Source organism: Trichogramma pretiosum, unplaced genomic scaffold (assembly GCF_000599845.2).
Source record: "Trichogramma pretiosum strain Unisexual culture from Peru unplaced genomic scaffold, Tpre_2.0 scaffold89, whole genome shotgun sequence".
NCBI classification, from domain to species: Eukaryota; Metazoa; Arthropoda; class Insecta; order Hymenoptera; family Trichogrammatidae; genus Trichogramma; species Trichogramma pretiosum.
Genome location: NW_019641656.1, coordinates 422,574 through 447,726, shown reverse-complemented (window position 1 = coordinate 447,726; position 25,153 = coordinate 422,574). Strand labels below are relative to the sequence as shown.

At 41.7% G+C, this 25,153-nt stretch overlaps 1 protein-coding gene across 1 annotated transcript in view; it reads right to left on the bottom strand.

Annotated features, from left to right (window-relative positions):
- Nucleotides 1-1,468: 1,468 nt before the first annotated feature.
- The window catches only part of LOC106651760 (RNA pseudouridylate synthase domain-containing protein 2-like), a 99,024-nt gene continuing 75,339 nt past the window's right edge, over nucleotides 1,469-25,153 (bottom strand). Inside the window, exons 4-9 of the mRNA XM_014370424.2 lie at nucleotides 20,424-20,511; nucleotides 12,891-13,113; nucleotides 6,005-6,092; nucleotides 3,921-4,097; nucleotides 3,302-3,823; nucleotides 1,469-2,810 (exon numbers count right to left, since the gene is read on the bottom strand). Of these exons, the coding sequence (XP_014225910.1) occupies nucleotides 2,433-2,810; nucleotides 3,302-3,823; nucleotides 3,921-4,097; nucleotides 6,005-6,092; nucleotides 12,891-13,113; nucleotides 20,424-20,511 (1,476 nt within the window). The 3' untranslated portion in view covers nucleotides 1,469-2,432. The remainder of the gene's footprint in view (nucleotides 2,811-3,301; nucleotides 3,824-3,920; nucleotides 4,098-6,004; nucleotides 6,093-12,890; nucleotides 13,114-20,423; nucleotides 20,512-25,153) is intronic.

The following is a 25,153-nucleotide window of genomic DNA, read 5'->3' as shown; positions in this document are numbered from 1 at the left end:
ACTTCGATTAGGTAGATTTATACTTTTTTAAAAAGTATTCAAGGGTATAATTGTTTTCTGCAATAGTAAAAATTGATCGCCTCCGTCCACGTAGTTACTTCCATTATTATCGTATTATAGTATCGACCAGTTATGAACAACGATTTTTTTCAATGTTTTGGTCAATATCATGGATAAATTTACATTTATACTTTAACGCTTTATATAGAATTTTTTTTTTAATTGGTCATTTTCGAAGGGCATATAACAAAAACAATTTTTTTTTATACATGTGCAATCCCAATGATACCGTGCATAAAATATAGCAATGAAAAATTCTATCGACGCCTCCGATCCTAAAGCTTTTGAAAAGCTTACTTTCTACGTTTTTTTTTGTTTGTAAACATTTTATATATAATATTACTTTATAAATCGTATTTTTTATTCACAGAAGATGTACAAACAATGACATTTATTGAAATTTATACATTTACATTCAAATCCATTTTTGTTGCGATTTGCATTAAATATACCTTTCAATCTTATGCAATCGCACTCAAAATGTTTTCTCTACATTAAAATGCGACTAAGTCATGCATTCCATATCAGCTTTTCATACAAATGTACATTATTCGAAGGAAAAAAAAAAGTAAAGAGTCAACAACAAAATCGCATAAAATCGCGACAATATACAGGTAAAGTAACTTGCAGTGTGTTGCGGATCGCAACGAATGGATCGACGAAAGAAAACATAATGTACAATAAAAAATTTCACAAAAGAAAACTCTCGACTCGTCGATATCTCGCGATTACAAGTGGAAATCGCTTACGTTCATTTTAGTATAATGTAAATCTCTTCTGAATAAATGAAGCTAGCACTCTAAGATTTCATTGAATATGCATTTATACTCCTTTATTTGTGCGATACATATATACGTATTATATAAATATATATATAATATTCAAACGACGACAACGTACATCGATATGTAATGCAGCTTTAATGAAATTTATGCGTTACGATACTTGAGTGGTTTTTGACTGAGGCAAAAACAAACGCGAAAAATTCAAACGAATCAAGAAATGGACATAATCGTTTCTTTCACTATTTACACGATAATGCGCCGCTTTTACTCTAGTGCTCTCGCAATCACGCTCGCTCTCGATGCATTCGTTTATTTTCTTTTCATATAAATTGAAAAAACAGGGGAAGAAAATGCTCTCACGCTTACGTACATAGCTTCGAAAATTCGGGAAGATGAGAAGATTCGGTAGAACGCTCTGTCGTTTCAGCTACCCCGAGGTAACCTTATATCGTTCATGAGTTACTACTCTTACGAATTAATGATGAGTCGTCGCGACGCTGATTATTGTGTGTTCTCCTTCTTTTTTATTTTTATTTCGTCGTTACGTCTATGCCGTATCCTTTGTTTTTTTTTTTTTTTTTTACAAATTTATCGCAAAGTGCATGCATTTCATTTTATTTTACTCTTTTTTTTGCTATGTTCATTCAAAATTTACTTTTTGTCATTCGCAGAAAACGATAAAAGGCACAGGGTAGAAACGTTAAAACTATACATTACTCTTTCATTTTAATTGCTTTCAGCGCAAATTCGTACTGTATACATTTTTTTTACTTCTTCCACGAAAGCTTAATATGGGTAGAGAGGATGATGATTGGATTTCGTAAAAATTATACACTTCATTAAACTAATTACTAAGTGCTACGTCTAAATACTTAAATTACTATCACCAAACTAGGCATTACAGAATCAACTGATAGCATTTGCAAATCCTGCACAACATGTGGTTATTATAATTTTTTTTTCGTGTGTATAGAAATTTCGTAATGAAAATTCATTGCAATAGCAACGACAACAGCGATAGGTCGATTTTTTCGAGGCAACTGTTTAAATTAATTTCTTTTTCACTTTAGTTTCCTTTTACTTTTAACCAACTTCTCTCGTCAACAAATCCTCGTAAGTAATTCGTAAAACAATTAACAACAAACAAATTCTTATCATTTAATCACTTCGTGCACTGGAATTCGAGCTTTTCGTTTATTTTTACGTTTTATTTTCTTTTATATATAAATTTATATATATCACGAGCAAAACAAGGAATTCAACAAAGGAAACAAATTTCCGTTTCTTACACTCGCTCGCACGCATTAACACGACATTTGCATTTTCTCCGTATAACAGGCCCTAAGAAGCGCGCATCCTCCCGTCCTTTTACAAAGGACGCGAAGTACAGGATTTAGGGGGAAAAAAGTGACGACAAATCCAACCATCATGACCATCATCCTCGTGTCCATTAATAACGTTTAATCACACACTCTCTCTCTCGCGCTCACAGTCGCACGTTATACATCTTAAAAGTAAAGAAAAAAAAAAGTTGTTTTTTTTTTATAATGATAAACAATAAATTCGAGCCGACGACGACGATAATAACTATCGCTGCTGCTGCTGCTCGTCGCTGCTGGCGGCCGGCGCCCAGTCGCTGGCCGCCCAGGCGGGCAGCGGGGTCTCGTACTCCCAGCCGGGGCCGCAGTAGCGCCACGCGTGCAGGTACATCACGAGGTCCGACGGCTTGGGGTCGCGATACTTGACCTTGCACTCGTAGCAGTGCTGGTCCACGGTCACCTTGTCGTTGGAGAAGATCGAGTCCGGTGGCTCGGAGCCCGTCTGCGTGCCTACGGTGACTTTCAACGATGGCTGTGGCGTCTGCTGAACTGTGCTGGTGCTGGTACTGGTACTGGTGCTGGTGCTGGTGCCGGTGCTGGTAGTGCTCGTGGCGCTCTGATCCTGCGACGACGGCGACGACGTCGACTGAAGATGAGGTAGCAAGAATAATTTTAAAATTGTAAAAAAAGGACTTTAATAACAAGGAGACCGCCTAAAATCGGAGTTATGGATATTCTCAAAAAATTTTTGGGGTTTTCTGGTACCTAATTCATTTCATGGGCCTTAGGATTTCTATTTTATAAAAAAAGCTTTGTGATTTTCTATCTCGAGACAAAGTGCAAAAAACGAAAAAGTTTAAAAATTTGTTAAAGAATATGTCTAAATTTTTCTAGAATTTTTAAAGACGTATATCACCTATTCTTGGGGATTCCAAAAACCTCTGAAAATGGTGATAGTCGATCTCAATAATTCTGTAAAAATTCAGATGTATTCTTCGAAAAATTATTAAATTTTTGTATCGCTTCTATTTCAATGGAAAATGGTATTTAAAATAAGGTTTCGCTTTTAGGTACCAAATCCATAATCCGCAATTCGGGTAGTATCCTCGTAAGTCATCTAGACTCCAATCCACTCACCTGAACCTGCTGCTGCTGCTGCTGCTGCTCCTCGTCGTTCAGACTGGGCGTCGACGAGGGCGAGCCCTCCTTGTCGCTGCTGGGCAGCCTGTCGTCGAGCTCGAGCTTGGTCGTCTTGAACAGGCTCATCTCCGAGTCGCCGTCCATGCCCAGCCAGTTCTCGGCGTTGTGTATGCCGATCAGGTCCTTGACCAGCTCCTCGTCGCTCTTGCCGATCATGCCGCCCTTGCCCTTGACGGGCCCGAACACCGTGTGATTGTAGAGCGGATCGTTGACCACGGGATAGCCGAGGTACTGGAGGTGGACGCGGATCTGGTGCATGCGTCCGGTCTGGGGCTTGCACAGCACCACCGACGTCTGGCCGTTGTAGCTGAGCCGCTTGAACTTGGTCATGCAGTCCTTGCCCTTCTCCGAGACCTTGCACACGCCGATCTTGTAGCTGACGACCTCGATCGGTTCCGTGCACACGATCTCCTCCTCGGGGAACTCGCCCTCGACTCGGCAGACGTATTGCTTTTTCACCTGCGACAAGGGAGAGGATAAAGCATTGTATTGCGTAATTTCGTTGTAGCTGCCATGCGCATCGTATACATCATACGTATACATAACGATATTATACCTGTCGATTTCTAATTTGATGCTCCATCTGTCTGGCCTTCTTGGGCGTCCTGCCAAACAGCAGTATGCCGCTGGTTAGCCGATCCAGCCTGTGTATCGTCCTCAGGTTCTTCAAGCCGTACTCCTTGGCCAGGATAAAGACTACCGTGTTGTGTCGGTAGCGACCGCACGGGTGTACCTGCGATATACAAGGGAAAAACGTGTTTTTCTTTTCTTTTCGTTGGTTTTTTCGAGGGAGCGAGAAAAAGAAAGAGATAGAGCGAGAGAGAGAGAGAGAGAGAGAGAGATTTTCGACGCGTACAACGCGAATCTGGAACTCCAGAGGATATAGTCTAATTTTTTTTCGTAAGGCAAAAATGTCAAATACCAAAGCAGAAAGAAGAGGAGGTGAAAAATACAGAGCGCAAAAAAAGAAGTAAGACACGACTACGCGACTGCTGCTCCATATTATACCGTTGCTGCTGTAGCTACTGCTTCGGGGAAATGAGAAAAGCTCCGGCTACGAAAGTTGAGATACTCGAGACGCACATCTACGACAATCGCACAATAGAGACACGACACGACTTTTCTTTTTTCCTTTTTTTTTTCTTCTTCTTCTCTTTTTTTCCTTTATTTTTGGAATCTGCGTCGGTACGTATGTATTCTCCAATCGTCTGTATCACGCGCGTGTGTGTCCTTGTTCGGAGAGCTACGACGATGATAGCTCTTGAAATCCGATCGATGCGTACGTACACGCGTACACCCACGCGCGACGTTGCAGCGATGAAAAATCATCATCGTCATTATTACGCGTTTTATTATGCACGTGTAGCGCGCGACAGCGAGTCAACGGTAAACATCGTTAACGAACAGACAACGGCTTTGATTTTATATAGCAGGTACTGCCAGCAGCGGAAAAGCGTGAAATCACCGAGGCTCGAATTATTGAATAAACGAGAAAGAAGAGACACGCAAATGACGCGCTGCTAGCTAGCTAGCTAGCTGCTTGCATAAAAAAAAAATACACGCGAGATTCGCGCGCGAGCTATTTCCGCCAGAGCTTTTATGTATATAAAATAAAATACGCGCAGCAGCAGCAGCGGTGGCGCGAGCACAGGAGGCAAATTGTTGGCCTTATATATATTCCGCCGACGCATATACTAGTAGCTGCTAATCCATCCGCACCCTCGGCGCGTAGTATATAGAGTGCATTTATCGACTGGCCGAGAGAGAGAGAGAAGACACGCGCGCGCTTATATTAAAAAATTCTTCAGCTCGGAAAACGATGTATGCTGCTGTTGCTTCCTTCTTCGCAATCCTTTTTTTCTCCTTCTTTCTCTTTCCATCCTGCTTTTCTCTCTGCACTCGAGGAACAATAATCTCGCGTTAATAATGAAGCTTTTACGCTGAGAGGTATTTCGCGATTGAGCGTGTGACGTGTACAGCAGCAGCAGCAGCAGCAGCAACGGCAACAGCAGGATATATCCTTCCTTTTTATTTTTACTTTTTATTTGTTCACGTCGAGTGCACGAAACAAGCGAGAAAAGAACGAAAAAAATATATATCTCGCGTCGCGTACGTACAAAAAAAAAAAGGAGGCTAATAGAATTTCAAATGTTGCTTACGCAAGCTTGGGGCTCGGGGCGGCTCGGACGAAGAATCGAGAACGTTAAAAAAAATTAGTAGTTGCGCGCGGATAAACGAAACGCACGACGATATCTCCGTACTCTCGGACTCGTAGATGGTAGATATATTATATTGTACATTTATTTTTTTGTTAATTAATGACAAAAAAAAATAGAAACAAATTGAAAAAAAAAGAGGTGAATTACTCGACAAGTGTGTGGTTCGAGAGGAAGAACAGAGAGTTAGTACAAAAGTCGACTATTTGTTCTACGGCGGTTGAATAAAAAAAAAATTCGCTTCTATCTGTGCGTTTGTTTATTTTACAAGTAAAAAAAAAGAGTAGAGTAAAAGAAGAGTAAAAAAAGCCAAAAGTAAAAATAAATAAAAAAAATAAATAAACAAGTAAACAGCCATTTTTTTTTTTTATTCTGTTTCGTGTTCATAATTGGCAGTACGTGTCCTGTTCAGTACACCACTTACAGGAATGGATGCGGGCTTGTTGACCACGACGACGTCCTCGTCCATGTGTATCACCGTGATCGGCTCCGAGGTGACTGGCACCTCGTGTCTGCAACAGCAACCCCCAATAAATCAAAGGCACCAGCTTAAAGTGGCGTTTATGATAGAGTTGAGAGAGAGAGTGAGTGAAAGATAGAGAGAGGGCGAGACAGAGGAGGCAACAGATACAGAGAGAGAGAAAAATAACAGAGACAGAGAAAAAAAAGGCAGAGACACGTCTGTGGCAGCAAAAAAAAATAAAGAAACAATGGTAAAATTGTTCCTTCTTTTTTTTGTACTCCTGTCCACACGTGACTCCGCGAACGCATGTAAAAAAAAATACAACGTACAAGGCCAAATGAAATGGATATAATGATCATAATAATATGCATTGTAATGCACGGAGCGACAGAAAAAAGTTCAAGGCATGAATTACTCTCTTTCATAAACAAAAAAAAAACGCTTCTTGTACGTATTTTTTTAAATACGCTTTTTTTTCATCACAGTGTAAAGTAGAATTATTCGAAAAAGCTACAATGATGTTTGATCAATAGAAAAATGTTTTTGTTTTTCATTTTTTTTTGTACCATTACCATTTGAATCAACTAGCGTTCAAATACCTTCTTAAGATTTACGTATAAAATTAAGCAAGGTTCATAATTATTAATTATTATTATTATTAATTAATTGATTATAATTACATGTCGTCACGACACACATAATACATGAGTTGTTGTTTTTTTTTATAATTACAATACAATGATTTTCTTCCTCAAACTACGTTTAAAAAAAGCTTGATATACATTATGCAATACTCTCGAGGTATTACTATTTTTTTCCTTCCTCTAGTTTTCTAGTGTGTATGCATATAACGCGTATTATAGCGGTATAACATTACACAAAGGCATGAGAGACACACTCACTCAATATACACATACGCCACGCGATATGGGTAAATATCTCGTCGACCAAAGCCAAAATTCAAACTATGCGACGCGTATACTATTATAATATACACGCGTCTCTATACGGAGCACCCATTAATTTGAAAAAAAAAGAGAACAAGCACGAGGAAATGACTAAGCTCCGGGGGTCATAAATGATTGATCGCAATTTAGTTGTTGTTGTTGTTTTTTTTTGCCTTTTCTTTTTCTTCATTTTTTTTTTTGTCACAATTTGAAATTCAAACGACCTGCGAAATGAACATCAAAGTTTAATCGAGTCCGGCTAAAGAGCAGGCAAGTGCCACGGTGTACGACGCGCAAAGTGCTTTCGATTTCAATATTTTAACACCGTACAATTAATACAGTGATGGATTAAAATTTCTCGTGATTGCGTTTTGTAGCTTTTCGTCTTTCTTTTTTTGTCCTCGTTGTTGCATGTATCCTGGCCTGCCTCTCCCGGACGTGTACGATACGTATCGCCTTTCTGGACTAACGTAATTATCAATAAATTAATTGTAAAGCAACCTAAATTCACTTTTTTTTTCGTTCGTTTACATCGAGAACGAGTATAATAATATACAATATAATAATGTCTGTCTCATCGTTCCACCTAATTGATTGCTTACCTATATACACACACGTATTGCATCGATGCGTATCGCGCTCTGCTGCTGCGCCCAAGGAAATAAGAAAAAATCGAGTAATTGGGAAAAAGAAATCGAAGAAGAAAGCCAGGGAGAAAGAGAACTAAAGACACCTTGGCAAGAAAATTGAATTTACTGGCCTGCAGCAGCAGCAGCAGCAGTAAGTGCATGTATGTATATGTGTGTATAGGCCAGTTGAAAGCTCGTCTCTGTACGTTGCAGCGCAGGACTTTCACTCTGTGAGTGTATGTGTGTGTGTTCCGCAGGTGCGATAAAGCTTCCTCGCATGCGACTATCGATCCTTCCCTCTTTTGCTTGCCCTACAGAGCCGTTTACCTCCTCTACACACACATACACAGACACGCTCGCACGCACGTATATACATACGTACGAGGTCTAAATGCAGAGAGAGAGAGAGAGAGAGAGAGAGCCGTTAACCCTAGATACCTCGAGCTTTGCTGCTGCCTAGCAAAACGCGGCGGAGTGCCTTTACGAGCCTCGCCTCGTGCCCGAGCGCAGTAGTAGTTGTAGTGGTAGTAGTAGTAGTATATACAGGGATTCCAGGGTGAAACTTACATACGTATACGTATGCACGGAAAATGAGTATAGCGAGCGCGCGGAGTAAGTTAATGAAACAAGAACAGTTTAAAAGTTTATGGCTATGTTGAATTTTGAATGTGCACTAGGGTTTCTACGCTAATATTATTATACCATGCGATACATAGCGACGTGTGTCCGGGCCGCCGCGGCCCGCCCTGTATCGTAAACGCGAAAAGCTGAAGAATTTATATACAGATAATATTGCACTGCAGATGTACGCATAATTTATACATATAACATGTAACGTGTAATATACCTCATGACGAAATTTAGTCGGGATAGGGCGCACACACGGACTGAAAAGCCGATAACAAGCGATATGCAATATATGCGCTTGCCAGCAGCCCTTCACGTGAGCCCTCGTGTCTATAGATAGATAGATGGATACTATATGATACAAAAAAATATCCGATATTTCAATTCGTCCTTTTCGCAGCCCCGACTGTATGATACATAATATATAGAGATTCTCTCTCGCTCTCTCTCTCGCGACTTCATTCGATATTCACCAATGTCAGAGTGTGTGTGTGTGTGTGCGTGTGTGGGAAGTGGAAAAAGAAAAAGAGAGACTACGCGCTTATACTCTCGCTGCTCTCGGGGCTGAAAAAAAAAACAGCCAGCCAGGAACTATAAAGCGATGCCTGCTGCTGCTGCTGCTGCATGTATACGTGTATGCATGCATTATGCGGCGAGAGCAGCAGCAGCAGCGGTACAAAGTGGAGGGAAAATAAGAGCAGAAAAAGCCCGGGTGTGCTGCACTTGATTTTTAAAATTTCAAACGGCCCCCCGAGTAGAGAGAGAGGAGCTTACGGTATAACTACTACGGCATATGCAAGTATAAGAAGTAGAGAGAGAGAGAGAGAGAGAGAGAGAGAGAGGAGCGAGTGCAGCTAATTGAGATTGATATTTCGGGCGTGCGGTGGGTTAGTGCGGGAGTGGGAGGTGGTGCACTTGTGCCGAAATATATAAAAAGAACGATAGAAGAATAAGAAGAAGAAAAAGAAGCAAAATAGAGAGGGGGGAGAGAAATTTCGTTGGCGCACGCGACATGATTGAAGACACGCGGAAGAGATCGGCCCGTACCCTATACTATAGTAGTACAGTTGCACTGCACCCGCGCGCGTCATTAATCAGGCTTCGCTGCTACTACTACTGTTACCGCCGAGGAGGAACGTCTGCGGAATTTTCTGCCGCTGTTTTTTTATTATAAAAAAAAATACAGAGCGCAGAGAAAAGATTCATCCGAAATAATACGGGATGTTACACGTATATATATTTTTCAATTTAAATGAGACAGCTGGTGGTGGTGGTGGCGGCGGCGGTGGTTGCATTTATTTACGTGCGTTCGTTGAAACGCAGGTGTGCCCGCAGTACGCTTTTTCCGTTGATGATCAATTCGCGATGGAAAAAAAGGACCTGTTTCGGATGAAAACTCTGTTTCGAGCTTTTAATCTAGCGAGGAGGGCCCCCAGAGAAAGAAAGACAGAGAGAGAGCTTGTGTCGTCGATAATTCGATGGGCGCGGCTTTGTATAAAGCAACCCGCCCCCGCGCACTACTACTGCATGCACACACATACATAGATGTATACAACGTGTGTGTGTGCAGTGCAAAATAATAAGGTAGGTGCGGCGGCGGTAGCCGCTACTATACGGAAATATAAAAGGTACTTGCGGACGCGGCGCTCGCCCATCCAATTAGTAGGCAGCAGCAGCAGCAGCAAAGTGTCATTTTATAAATTCTCGATTTTCTCACGCGAGATTTCACATTTAATTAGAAGAGGGCAAAGGAGATGTATGTATATATATACAACGAGCGAGCGAACGAACGTGAAAAAAAAAATCAAGGTAGAAAAAAGAGGTGCGCTCGATGGAGAGAGAGAGAGAGAGAGAGGAGAGGCGCGAAATAAAATAAATTTTCGACGACGACATCGTAAAGTGTTAACTCATTTATAAAGGTATACCCCCCTGGTCCACCCGCCCGTAAATGTATCGGCGCGCGATCGATTTTTCTCCTCCCCCGCAAAGCTCGTTACTTTATACTCTCTCTCTCTCTTTGTACCTCCGGGAAACGCACACACACTGCAGTTTCTCTTTCTATACGAGCTTTTCCTCTCTTTCCTGTAGCTGCTGCTGCTGCTGCTCCAGCCTAGGCTCGACTATATAAAGCACAAATAGAGAGTACACATAGTGAATACGCACGAGGACCGTTACATACACACACACACACACACACGCGCACAGACGCTTCTAAACGTATATATATTATAGTGGATGAAATCGTAAAGTTTCGCCGATACTCGCTCGTTTGACGTTTTTCGCACGCGCGCCTGGACAAACAGCACTCGTGTGCGTGCGTGTGTACTTTGTCAGCGATTAGAAGCTTACACCTTTGTGTACGTGCGCGTTCAAAGCTGCTGCCGCGCGGCAGAGCTTTTATTGCATCGCGAAGCGCTATATATACCTACGTACGCGATCGTAATTCGGTTCTCTCGGCGCGTTGCAATCGCTCACGAGAGGCTTTCAGCTTGATTATCAAATATTTTTTTTTTCATTTTAATTATTACTTATCTAAATGTATATCAGTAACGCGATAAATCTCGACGGAATTTCGTGTAACGATGCAGCGAGTCTAGCGAGAAAAGACGACGCGCGGATTGCGTAAAATTCACGTCGTCGTCGTCGTCGTTGCGTCATGCCGTTACTATATACACGCGCCGCAACACCACCACCGACAGCGAGCTATGTGACACAGATGCGAAGCTGCTGCAGCGCTGCATTTTCTCCACCTCGATTTTCCGACGACTGCCTGCCTGTATTATCATCATTATCGTTATTACGATTATTGTTATTACTATTTACACATTGTGTTTTAAGCAAGACGGGGAGAATCGTGCACGCGCTCGGTATATTCGGATTATTTTTCCGCGTTATTTTTTTTTTCTTTCGCTCTCTCTCTTTCTCTTTTCCTTCGCATGGTGCAGTGGCGCGGGGCGCGCATCGGCCACTGAATTATTTATGAACTATATACCGTAGCACACCTACCCCCGGAGCGCGTTCGAGCGCGTGCGTATAAATTATAGATCGAGATGAAAATATTTGTCCGAGCTCGTGTGGCCGCTATCGCACCGCAATGTGTGCGTGTGTGTGTGTGTGCAGAAGTATTATTTTCTTATATTCCGCGCGTGCAAATTGTGTATCGTTATAATACGTGTGTATTGTAAATATCGCGCCTTATCTGGGGCGAATAATTTCCCTTAACGTGTGCTATGTAGAGAAAAAAAACTCGAACAACCCGCTTCCGTTTCATCGACAAAGAGCTTTCTCATAGAAAAAAGTTGCGTAGAAGAAAATCAGTACTACTGCGTGAGGCGAGCTCTGACTTATACAGAGAACTCGCCTGCTTTTACTGCGCGTGCGACTACTTGAGCCGACGCCCTCTAGCGGTGAAGATCTCGAACATAGTATTGAGCTGAAAAAGTGAACAATTTTTTTTATTTTTTTTAGAAATCTGGTCACATAAGAACATAGACTGACGATGACGCGTGAGTGGATAATCATTTCCTACAAAACAAATTTTCTCCAAAAGCTTATACCCAAGTTGCATACTACATACAGTAGGTAGGTGGTATTCCGGTTCCAAATCTCATTTTCGAGCCTACCACATAGCTTCCTCCACGAGGAAGCAAAAATTGTTCGGATGTACATGCGCAACGTCCTGAAATCGGTTTATTTCTTCTCCGTAATATTTTCCTCTCGTTTTTACTTTTATTGCGTGCGCTGTACCTCGAGTGTACCGCAAAGGTCTATTTTATTATTAAAAAAAAAAAAAATTTTTTTATCGCGTGTCCTATTACTTGAGAACAGTACAGACAGAGGTACATAGATATAGAGCCAAGAGAAATATGTTGCACTTAAGGAAGAGGCTCTCCTCTCTCTCTCAATTGGCAACACTAACTATCCACTGCACTGCGCCTGGATGGTGTGCGGTCAGGAGTTGAAGCGCAGTTTGAGGAGCTCGAGCGAGCGCGCGGTAACTCTCGAAATTGTAATGTCTCTCAATCTCTCTCAATCTTGCCGCACTTCTGCGCGCGAAGCGCCTTGAATATATATTATTCTCGAAAAGTTTACTATTATGAGCTGCTGCTGCTGCTTCGAGGAACAGCTGTCGAGACTACTACTTCGCTGGCTCGAAACTTATTATAATGCGCGCGTTGGCGTTTTTTTTGCACTTCCCGCTCGATTAATAAAATTTGACAATGTCGCGCTCGATTATTATGCAATATTATACGTCGTCAAGGTTACGATCGCGTCGAGTATACGGAAAACGTATAAAAGAGACGAATAATAATAATGATGATATTCATTTATCATTCTATCGCGTTTTGTGTGTTGAACGCGAAAAAACATGTATTCCCATGAAAAAAAAACAGGACGGAGCAGGATTGATGCCAAGGATATTTGCATGGCCAGTTGTCCTAGACCCACACACACACACATTTTTTTTTGCATTTCTTTATACTTTTATGTATAACGTGTATATCAATGTATCTCTCATGCCTTTATGTCGTTCTACATTATTCGTAAAAATCAGTATTCGTATTAATATATATAAAAAAAAAAGAAGTTATTGGTCGACTATACACGATAATATATTAAAATAAAAAATTCAACGTCGCTCACCTGTGAACGACATTCGCGAGAAGGTCGTTGTGTCGCAGCCTGTAGTCGACGTCGACCTTTTGATAATTGACCGTGAGCGTGCCGGCGCGTATGCAGCGCTCGTACTCCTCCGCCGGGTGGGCGCGAAACTCGCGCGCGAACACCTCCAGTATCTTCTCGCCGACCCAGCGGCCCTTGGTGAACGTCGTGAAGGTGAAGTAGTACGGATAGACCTTACGCAGACCTGCCGGGAGGAAAGAAGAAACACAATACGAGATATAATTCAGTTGACGTTGTGAATAATTTTACATTTTATTAAATGATATACGTGACTCTGAATTGGCTGCGCGTATTTACATTGTCTAAAGGACGAAGAGGAAAATTTAAAAATTCATACATCGAGTTCTCGGGTAGTACGAGAGAGTGAGGCAAAAATTAATTTTCTTTCATAGCGTATATATTCGCTCGCATGCCCCGAGAGCTAATACGGGAAAGTAGCTTTTAAATCCTTCTTTTCTCTTTCTCTCTCTCTCTCTCTCCCTCAACCCTTCGGGAAATAAAGGCGTGTAAATCTCTCTCTCTCTACTCGTTCGGTCTTTGCCACCGCCGCGTTACTAATCGTCCGAGTGGAATTTCCGCGTACATTCGGTTTGATCGTAAATTTAATTAACCTCGGCGAATCGGCGGCGGCGGGGAGGCCTGTAAAGATTATTTTTTTTTTGCTCTATTCTCTGCAATTGGAAAAAGTGATTTTTTAATCAAACACATGCGCAGCAGCAGCGGTATTTACGTATTGTAAAAAAGCGCATACAATACCGCGCGCGCCACCGATGTTTTTTGTGCGTAGAAATTAAAAATTAATCCCACCGTGTGTATACGTACGACGCGCGGTATTATTTATACGCGTAGTTAGTATTTCACTCATGTGTGTGTGCGTTCGCCCTTCCTCGCTGCCGCGGTACAGTTGTCTGACAAGTAAACAAAATCGAATGTGGCGAGTCGACGTTTCCCACTTTTTTTTGCCATTTTTTTTTTACTCTCCTCTGTATTTTCCCTCGACGCTTTGCCGATTGAAATTCAATTCGGTGTATAAAGTTGCGAGAGCCGGGCTGGTGTCGTCATGGGCTCGCGCGATGTTGCGAAACTCATTGATGCGATTATTTCGCATACGTGGCAGACATAATGCGGGATTAAGTTTGAAAAGAGCACCCAACCCCGGATTTCACGCGCGCGGAGCCGAGCAGATTTTTTTTCTTCCCTCTTTTTTATCCTTTTTTTTTTCATTCAACGAATTTATTCTCTTTCGCTCGCGAGTCAAAATGCTGAAGTTTCTCATATTATCCTAGGTGATGCACGTAACGTTGTACGCGCGTACGTTACACAGTGTATTCAAAAGGCTAAAATTAAGTTTTCGCTCGCGCCTAGTAGTAGTGCTGCTGCTGCTGCTACGCGAGTTGAAAAATTACAGGCGTCAAAAATAAGACCATACGCGCGCGCGCTCATGACAGTTGCGCCATATCTATTCCTTGCAGAGCCGCTGCAGAGCAGCACCGTAAGTCAGCTAGCAGAGCCCATTCATGTAATGTATAAATTTCAACTAATGAGGGATAACGCTTTCAACGCTTGGCTCCATATAATTCGAATTAAATTTTACAATCCAGTTACTCGTTGGTGCGGTGGCTCATGTTTGGACACGATTTTCGAACGGGTCTCTCGCGACGTTTATGCTCTTTATTATTACGCGCTTGTGCATGCGGCACTAGTTTGCAAAAAAAAAATACTTTTAATTTTGACCGAGAAAACGAGCTGCCAAGAGACTTTTGACTCTTTCTCCTTCCCTCTCTTTTTCTCATTTTGTCACGGAGGCAACTTTTGTCGCGCGCTCCAATGGGCGAGAGGGAAAAGTTTGCGCCTTTTATACGTCCTCTTTTCTCGGTTTGTATATTACACGTGTGCGGGGCGAGAGTGCAAACTTCTACGGAGACGGCGGCTAATTAGCTTCATTTTTACGCAAGAAGTAGGTATATACGCGCGCGTGTGTGTGTGGGAGCGAGTCTGTGTAACCGAGACGTTATGGCTCGCGCGATTCACTCCAATACCTCGTGGGAAATGAACGCTAAAGAAGAAGAAGAAGAAGAAAGAAAAAAGATCTCGAGACTTTATACGGTGCAAACTCGTTGCTCTTACACGATCGCTTGATTAGACGACTATATGTTTTAATCATACGTGTAAGTATAACGATAAAATAAAGTTCGCTCGAATCTTGCGGCTCTCGCGTTAAATGATTTCACCGTACCCGTAAACTTTTATTTTCAATTCGTTCTGTTTAGTTTTGTAATTCGTTCATGCAAAAACTACATGAAAATACACAGTAAACAGTCAATAGACCAAAATAAAGATACGTCACGCAGCATCACTCAAGGGCTATTTGAAACGCTTCGAAACTGCTGACGCGATTCAACTAGCCATTTTTTAATGCTTTCTCAGCGCAGTTCGTACCTAATAGAATTATTATTTTTTGATATTAAAATTCTTTGAAACAGTATATCATTATATACAGAAAAATAAATATTGAGCAGATCGATACTATAATTTCTTTGATGGTGACTTAGCGTTGCTTTGTTTACATTTTTCATGATTCGTAAATACGATTAAATCTAAGTTGCCTGGTTTTACGTGTAACAATAATACAGAAAGATCATTCCGTAACGTAATTCTACGGGAACAAGATGGAATCTGGTGATTTGTTCAATCGTACCCTCAGGTAATTTTTATTTTGTGAGGATGAAGTCATAAAAATATTAAAACGTAATTCATTATTCTGATTAATATTATTTCAGAGTGAAAATCGAGCCTTGTGATGTTTCGTTTACCGAAAATGATTATAAAACCATCGACGAGATACCCGTAACTGAAAATGTCAAGTATGAAAGGTTTCTTCAAGAAAACTCGGTAAGATTTAAAAATTATTTGCGACCATCGTGGTTAAGTTTGAATGAACCTTCCCTCATAATTTTAATTCTTTTCAGAACCACGAGCTTCAAAAACATGACGAAAATCAACAAAATGACGACTTGCAAATCGAGTTGGAATGTACAGACATGAAGCCCAATTTATTGACAGTGGCGAAAATTGAAGATTACTCTCCAAATCACTGGCAAGATATAGCGAAATATAGCGATGATTATAAAGCTGAACGACCAATTAAATTAGAAACTGTGGGGACGGTGAAGAAAGAATTTCGTGGCGAAGAATATACTGAGTCGAATTTCGGACGTGGACTCAGCGAGCAAAATGAAAGAGGAAATGTTTCAAAAAAGTCGAACTATAAGAGGAGACTCAAAGCACACGTGGGTATAGTGCAAAGTGGTATTAACCATGCATGCGATATATGCCAAAAGACGTTCACATTGAAAGGTAATCTTAAAAAGCACATCGCTTCGGTGCATTATGGTGTCACATATGCGTGTGATATTTGCGGAAAGAAGTTGAAAGAGAACAAAAGTCTCAGAAATCACATCGATTCAATGCATAATGGTGTCCGTCATGCATGCGATATTTGCGGAAAGACATTCGCACAAAAAAGAAATCTCAAAACTCACATCGATTCGGTGCATTATAAAATTACGCATCCATGTAATGAATGCCAAAAGACATTCTCAGACAAGAGTAATCTCAGAAATCACATCGATTCGGTGCATAATGGTGTCAGGCATGAATGCGATGTTTGCGGAAAGAAATTCGTACAAAAAGGTCATCTCAAAACCCACATCGAATCGGTGCATAATAAAATCACGCATTCATGTGATATATGCCAAAAGACATTCGCAACGCGAGGTAATTATAAAACTCACATCAAATCGGTGCATCATAAAATTACGCATCCATGTAATAAATGCCAAAAGACATTCTCAGACAAGAGTAATCTCAGAAATCACATCGTTTCGGTGCATAATGGTGTCAGGCATGAATGCGATGTTTGCGGAAAGAAATTCGTACAAAAAGGTCATCTCAAAACCCACATGGAATCGGTGCATAATAAAATCACGCATCGATGTGATATATGCCAAAAGACATTCTCAGACAAGAGTAATCTCAGAAAACACATCGATTCGGTGCATAATGGTGTCAGGCATGAATGCGATGTTTGCGGAAAGAAATTCGTACAAAAAGGTCATCTCAAAACCCACATCGAATCGGTGCATAATAAAATCACGCATCCATGTGATTTATGCCAAAAGATATTCACACAAAAAAGTACTCTCCAACGCCACATCAACTTGATGCACAACGGTATCGGATATGTATGCGATACGCGCGGAAAGATGTTTTCATCAAAGAGTCGTCTCAAAACTCACATTGAGACAATTCATCAAGGTATCATCTACTCGTGTGATTTCTGTGAAAAAACATACGAAAATCGCTCTAATCTTCTAAAACACGTGCAATCGTCGCATTGTAATACCACCTATACTTGCGACACATGCGGAAAGACATTCCAGTATAAGCAAAATCTCAAAGCCCATGTGAAAATAGCGCATCGCCCACGCATCGTGACTTAATTAATGTATAATATTTATATTGAATTGTGACTGAAACAACCATGTTGTGTCTATTCTATTGGTTCAAAATACCCATTTATAAATTTTCACATGTTATCATTTTATATTCGATTAATTACTTCTACGTTATGCAATCTCATAATGTAAAAACAATATGATATATTCATGTAAATTGAAAATAATAATCAATTTTTCATAGAGAAAGAACCATACCGCTTATATTATTTATTCATTTTATCACGCTATATTTTTTACTTCTAAATGTTTTACGCATCGAGACGAAAAAAAATCCACATCGCATAGATTCGATCTAAGCTCAAAGGGAGGTGGTCCGCTTTTAAATTTACAGTACGTCTTAGGATAATAATAACGCTTACAAGCGAGAGAGCTTGCAACGACGACGTCGTGCCGCAGCAGCAGCAGCAGCAGCAACGACAAACTGAGAAATGCCATTACTTTGCTTTTGTGCTTAATACACTCGAGTGTACCGTTGCGTTTGATAGGCTACATACAAGTCCAGTCTTCAATAGGACGTCGAAGTCTCCGTGTATACATATATAGTACCTGTATATACACGTGCGCTGCTGCTGCTGCTGCAAGCTCGAGCCTGCCCCCCGCAGGGTCGACGGTGGGGAAGGGACAATGGACTCCGTACTCTGCTGGTGCTCTCTCCGTGTATTTCTCTCTCTCTCTCTCTCCTAACCCTGCCCTCTCAGCGGTAGGCTATCAAGTACAAAAGGCTGGGGAATCGGCGTTCTGCACGATGGCCAACGACACAACAATAACAATAACAACAACAACAGCAGCAGCAGCGGCACGGGCAACGATCTCAAGAGACTAGGGACGAGGCCAGTAGGCACACGACCCACGCGTACGTATATACGAAGAGGGCGTGCTATGCGCATACATTATGGTCGCTGTGGCATTTATTTTAGCTACAATCATTGCCTCGAAATCGAAAGCTCTCTCGACGTAATTATAAATAGAGGCGCAGTTAAATCAAGATCGCGCGCTATCAATTACGCGGTATTTTACACAATTCCTATACATACATCTCTCGAACAGTTTCTATTATAACGACGATATTTTATTTTATTTTTTTTTTCCTTTTTTTGCAGTCGCGAGCTTTGCGAGACACTACTGCTGCTGTTGCTGCCGCTGCTGTTGTTGGGCCCTTTGCCAAAAAGGAGAGATAGAGAGCGAGAGAGAAAGAGATTTTAAACTGCGCACATACGTATCTCTATCTATCTTTATCTCTTGTGTATATATACCCCCTCGCCGAATACAAAGTCCGTATTATAACGAGGTTTTCCATCGAAAAGCTCTTTAATTAGCGCGCAAGCTTCGCAGCAGCAGCAGCAGTACACTCGAATTCGTGCTCCGAGACAATAGATTTTGCCCGAGAGCTTGCAGTCGCTCTATCCGTATGCCACGCGTGGCGGCGGCGACCCGACGCGTCGTTCTATGTATATCGCGTGCTGTGCAAGGTATTTTCGCGTGCAAGCACGTGTTTTTCGAATAATAAAAGCTCTTCGTTACGGAGCTTCGTGCGCGTCCCTTAGGTATGGTGAAAGAAAAAAAAAGGAGCAAAATGGAAAATAAGAAGAAAAGGACACGATCTCGCTTGGTAAAAATCCGTGCGCGCGCGCTTCGCCACAGGAAGTTTCATTCGATTCTCTGCTCTATATAGAAATTCTCATCAAAGAATATAATTAAGAATCCCATCAACGATCGTCGTCGTCGTAGCGCGAGCTTTTCGAGCTTGAGCAGCAGCAGCAGCAGCTTCGCCTATGCAATTTCCTCTATCCTTCTGATACGGAAACGGATATATATAACATTATATAAAAAAAGTTCTGCGTCGAATCGCGGTTATAACGCTCGTGTAAAATTTATATCGTATTATCCGGGCGCAGAAAAAAAGTCACGGTATGTCTCTTCTGCTCGATGTCTAGATATATAACATACCCTACAGCTGCTGCTGCTGCTGCTGCTGCTGCTGCATGACAGAGACAGCCCGAGCTCGAGAGTCAGAGTAAGAAGAGCACTGACAGTCTGGTCCATTATCGATGACCCGTGTGATTCGGTGTGGCGCGGCGTCGGCCGCTGCCGACTATTAAAATCCATTTCTAGAGCGGAATGCAGTTAAGCATCGGTTCCCCGGCCTATCCGAGCGCGTGCTTTTTGATCCATATCTCTTTTTCTTCGTACTTTATGCTGCGCGGCCTTTTTTTCGCTCTCTTCATTTTTACGTTTGAATTTTGTTTTTGCTTACATTTTATTCGTTTTTATTTTCTCCTTTCTTGTTTATTCTTCAAACCGCACGAATTGCAGCTTGCAAAATACATACGATTTTTTAATCTTCTTTTTATTTCGTGAAAAATTTCGACTCGGCTTTATCTACCCTCTTTTTTTTGCAGCTAATAAACACGTAGACGAATCGAAATTGACATAAAGCGACGGGTGTACACGCTATACGTGTACACGATGTACACACGTGCAGTATCGATTTCGGTGGTATACCTGCCTGTATCGCGAGCGTAAGAGCTGGTAATGAATGAAGCTACACAACACGCGATATTTACCTTCTTTAATAAACTCGGTGTATCGTGTTTTTTCATTTTTTCTAAGTTTCAAATAACCATGGCATATTGACTCTGTACGATGGGCATATAAATAATGAAGTCCTCGTCGTCGCCGAACGTTTCTGACTTTTTTAAATATTTTCATTGATACACATGCTCGTAAAAGAGCAGTTCGGAATCGAAATAACTTCATATTATTTTCCCAATAATAAGACTAAAAAAAATAATACAAAGAAAGTGCAGGCCCATGTGCGCGCATACGTATAATAATTGAATCGATACCAAAGTGCCCGGCGGATGGAAAAAAAATCCATTATTCATGCAAAACGAAAGAAAAATAATGAAAATAATAAAACAACGTATACGTAGAATGGATCGAGATAAGAGTAACGGTGCAAAAAAATACTTACCATTTTCGATGTAGTAACTGGTCTCGTTGTACCTCTCGTCGGTGAAGCCGGGCCTTTTTGCTTTCAGCGCCTTCGTTTCCAATTTCGCCTGCGAGCCAGAAAAAGAAAAACGCACACATATATAGAAATCGGCAAAAAAAGGGAAGGAAAAAGTAGTAGTAAAAGTAGAAGAACAACAACAACAACGACGAGGCGCACACATATTCACGGGTTGCTTATATCCGTGTGCGTAGCGCGTATAGTGCGCGCGGCGAGTCATATATATACCGTTGTGCGTGGGTGGATGTGTGTATACGGCCGATTCTCTGTGAAATCGAATGGCCAAAAAAATTTTTTTTCTGCAAATATGAAAAACTTGCTGTTCCCGATGTCAGAAATGTCCCCAAATTTTATTAGAATTTTTGGGACCATCTATCACTCTTTTTCAGGGGCCCGAAGTTGGCCATTTTAGGGTTTTTTTGAAATTCATGAAAAATCACAAATATTAAAATAATTCCTGGAATAAAGTAGAATGATTCAAAAGTAAAAGTGCCCAGCGACTTTTTTGTTGGAAATTGTCCAAATTTTCAGAAAAAAAATATGCCAAAGTGATTGGAACAATCTAGGTAAATGTAAAGCAAAAAAACTGCAAAAAAAAGCATAAAACAAGAAATCTACTCGAGTTCGAACCGGACTTTCATTTCCTAAACTATGTAAAAAGCTTCCCAAAGATGTCAACTACTGCCTGATAAAGTTTTGTAATGGGTCTTAAAGTTTAACTCAATGTAGACAATAATGTATGGCGAAAAACATGCAAAAAAAGGCCTGAAAATGGCTGTTTTTGGTGATTTTAGGCATTTTGGGCCTATTTTTGACCTTTTTTGCACGTTTTTCACCACACATTGTTGTCTACATTGAGTTAAACTTTAAGACCCATTACAAAACTTTATCAGGCAGTAGTTGACATCTTTGGGAAGCTTTTTACATAGTTTAGGAAATGAAAGTCCGGTTCGAACTCGAGTAGATTTCTTGTTTTATGTTTTTTTTGCAGTTTTTTTGCTTTACATTTACCTAGATTGTTCCAATCACTTTGGCATATTTTTTTTCTGAAAATTTGGACAATTTCCAACAAAAAAGTTGCTGGGCACTTTTACTTTTGAATCATTCTACTTTAATCCAGGAATTATTTTAATATTTGTGATTTTTCATGAATTTCAAAAAAACCCTAAAATGGCCAACTTCGGGCCCCTGAAAAAGAGTGATAGATGGTCCCAAAAATTCTAATAAAATTTGGGGACATTTCTGACATCGGGAACAGCAAGTTTTTCATATTTGCAGAAAAAAAATTTTTTTGGCCATTCGATTTCACAGAGAATCGGCCATATATATACACGGCCGTGTGTTACACTTCCAGAGACGGACGTTTAGTTCGCAAACTATCGGTCATGTACTACTCTCTTTCTCCTCTCTTGCCCCGATATAGCGCATGTACATAGAAGCTTCTCTCTCTCTCTCTCTCTCTCTCTCTCTCTCTGGCCGTGCTCTTTCACTTTTTCCAAAGTTTGAAAAACTCTGGACGTTTTTCGCGTTGTTACATTTTTTTTCTCTCTCTCTCTATCTATCTCTCCCTATCTCTATCTCTTCTCGCGTTTTGTTTCTCGTGGTAGTGCTGCTGCCGCCGCGCAGCATTGCATTCGCGCGCGATATCGACCCTTTTCGTAATATAATTTTTAACGAAGCGAAAGATTTCCTCGCGTCGAGAGCTTCAAGTATGATAATCGAATTAAAATCATCGAAAATCCGCAGGTCCGAGCGCTTTCCGCTCGTCCGAGCGTATATATTATAATTCCGTCAAAAGGTGGCGAACACACACACGCGCACACATACACGAGATGTATAAATGTAATGGACGCTTCCTGGCAACCAAAGTCAATGCTCGGGTAAAAGCAGCAGCAGCAGCAGTGGCAGCGGCACGGAGAGAACGTATTTGCACTCGAGAATTTCCTATGTAGAGATGCACACGCGCGCCCCGTATATGTATCCCTATACGCTGCAGCAGCGGCAGCAGCAGCACATAACGTTTCATCGAAATTTTGCTCGGCGGTGTGCACACGCATGCTCGGAATAATTCAGAACTTCGAGAGCATGGCTCGTCTATGTGTGTGCGTATATATACGTAGGTGCAGTAGGGCACCGCATCTCGACTATCCTAACACGTATTTAATTTTTTTATATCTTTGGTTACGCCACGCAAGCTCACGTCGAGCTTAAAGAGCGTGAGAGAGACAGAGATTTTTCCTTTTTCTCGTATATATACGCGCATATATGCATCGCACCACCAACAACAACAACAACAACAACAACAACAACGACAAAAAAGACTGCGCTCGTAGAGAGTGAGAGAGCTGAGAGCTGCACGAGAAGAGAGGGATAAGGTGTTGAAAAGGGTGTGTGCGCTTATACATATAGAGCCGACGTCAAAGGGATTGAATGCACCTAAGGGTCCTTCTTGGAAAATGTCTTTGACGCGTGGGCTGCCACGTTCATTGTGTGTGCTATGCACATAGACGCGTCGTCGTACGGTACAAGCATTATATACACGTGCGAGTTTTTGATTCTCACGACGCGCGACGCACAACGTGAGACGGCTGCTGCTGCCGCTGCTGTTAAAAACAACGCGAAACGAACGCAGAAAAGAACAGGAAAAAAAATACGAAGAACAAAAACAATTCATAAACGCGTATCTCGCTCGTGGTGGAGCGTATTTAATTAAATCAAGAACCGCAGATCTTCTCCTCTTTTGGTGTGTGCGTGCACGAGTGGAGCACAAGATTCCGACAATTTATCCTGCTTCGTATATAATAATAATGATTTCTCTCTGCTGCCGCTGCCACTGCCTCAAAACGTTCCATCGCATTCTTCTCTTCTCTTGCCGCGGCAAAATCAAAGTTATAAAGCCGCGCGAGTATTAATATAATACCGCTACTACCGCAGACTGCACTGCACTGCAGCCGCGCGTATATTATATTCGAAACACAGCTCGAGCTTGCGAGCGAGACTCGCGGGCGCTGCGGCTGCGAAGTGAATTAAAGCGTGCGCTAATCAGCGCGCTCTCTTTCTTTCTTTCTTCCTTCTTTCTTTCTTCTTTTTTTTTTGCCTCGCAACTTCGCAAATTGTTCGCGTCGCGTGTATTATATGATAAAATGAAATACCGCATGTCTACACGCGTGTGTGTGCATTGCGACAGCGACAGCGGCAGTTCGTTCGCCAGGGAGCTTTCAACCAGAAGTATACGGCGTATATAAGACAGCGACGAGCTTTTCGCTCTACATTCCGATTGTGCGTGACTCTCGCCGGGGCTCCTTTTGCGCGCGGTATAAAGACGCTGCACTCGGCAAGAGAGAGAGCGCGCGCGAAGAGATTTATAAAGAGAGATTTTGCGGCGTATATTATACAACGCAGTGGTGGCGGCATATATTACAAACACGTGCGTGTGTATGTGCTTTATGCATAATGAGAATAACGATAAGATCGAGGCCTCGCGCTGCGGTGCGCGCAGCTCGTTACGTATACCGTACGCGCGGTGTAAAAAAATTCGTTTCTCGAGCTTGCGACGTGTAATAAGGCTAAAGGTAAGAAAAAGCGTGTAGAGCTTTTCATGCTCGTCGCGACGCTATTATACTAGTTATTTAAACGAAACGAATATTATTCACGTATTATTACGGTGCGGCGACAGTTCTCGATAATATAATATACGCGCGTGTGTGTGTGCCGTGCGCCTCGAACACGCGATTTATTCGCGACGCTGTGCACGACTGCATACACACATAGATCTCCTATAAACGAACGCATATATAATATATACTACGGTAAACAACAATAAGCTCAGGATGTTTACGCAGGGTAAATACTGCTGTGTAGCAGCAGCAGCACGCGAAGTCGATCTGTGCCGCGTCGCGTCATAGAGCTTAACGAGCTTCACGGCAGATGTAACGCAGCAGCGACGAAGTATAAGAGATCCTAATTTATAGAAGATTGTCTCCAAAATATATATTCGTGTACATCGAGAATTATCACTTGTCGCGCGGGCGAACATCCAAAAGTAAAAAAAAGAATTGGAGGGCTGTTGCGCGCGACAGCAGCAGCGGCCTGTTGCAGTTGGCACTTGACCCCGCGCGTGCATATATAATATACAGCGTATAAACTGTATTTATGAATTATCAAGCTCGTATATAAGAACAAAAAAAGGGGAAGAAGAAGTATAAGAAGGTAAAGAACTGCTTATTTCGCGCGCGCGCCACGCTCGTAGTGCTAATAACTCACTTCGCGCGCGCGCGCGACTCTATATATACGAGTACGAGCTTTTTTTTTATAACGTCTCGAGAATCTCGCGCGCGTTAAGACGTGCCGCTTGCATAAATATAAATGCGAAAATGGGGTTGTAGATCATACCGGCGTGAATCTTATTTTTTTCGTTCATCTTACTTACGACTCGCGATATACTAGAGTACAGCTTATTCTTTCGAATTCTCATCGAGTTCATTTTTCCCGACGCTAGATCGTAACGATAATACAACGGTATTATATGCGTCATTATACGCGTATTTTCCATTTTCGATTTGTGCGCTGCTGCTGCTGCGGCATAATAATATATATTGTGTGCATCTGCAGTAACATCTGCATCGGTAGCATAACATCAGCATGGAGTAGCAGCGCAGTTAACAAGAGAGAGAGAGAGAGAGAGAGAGAGA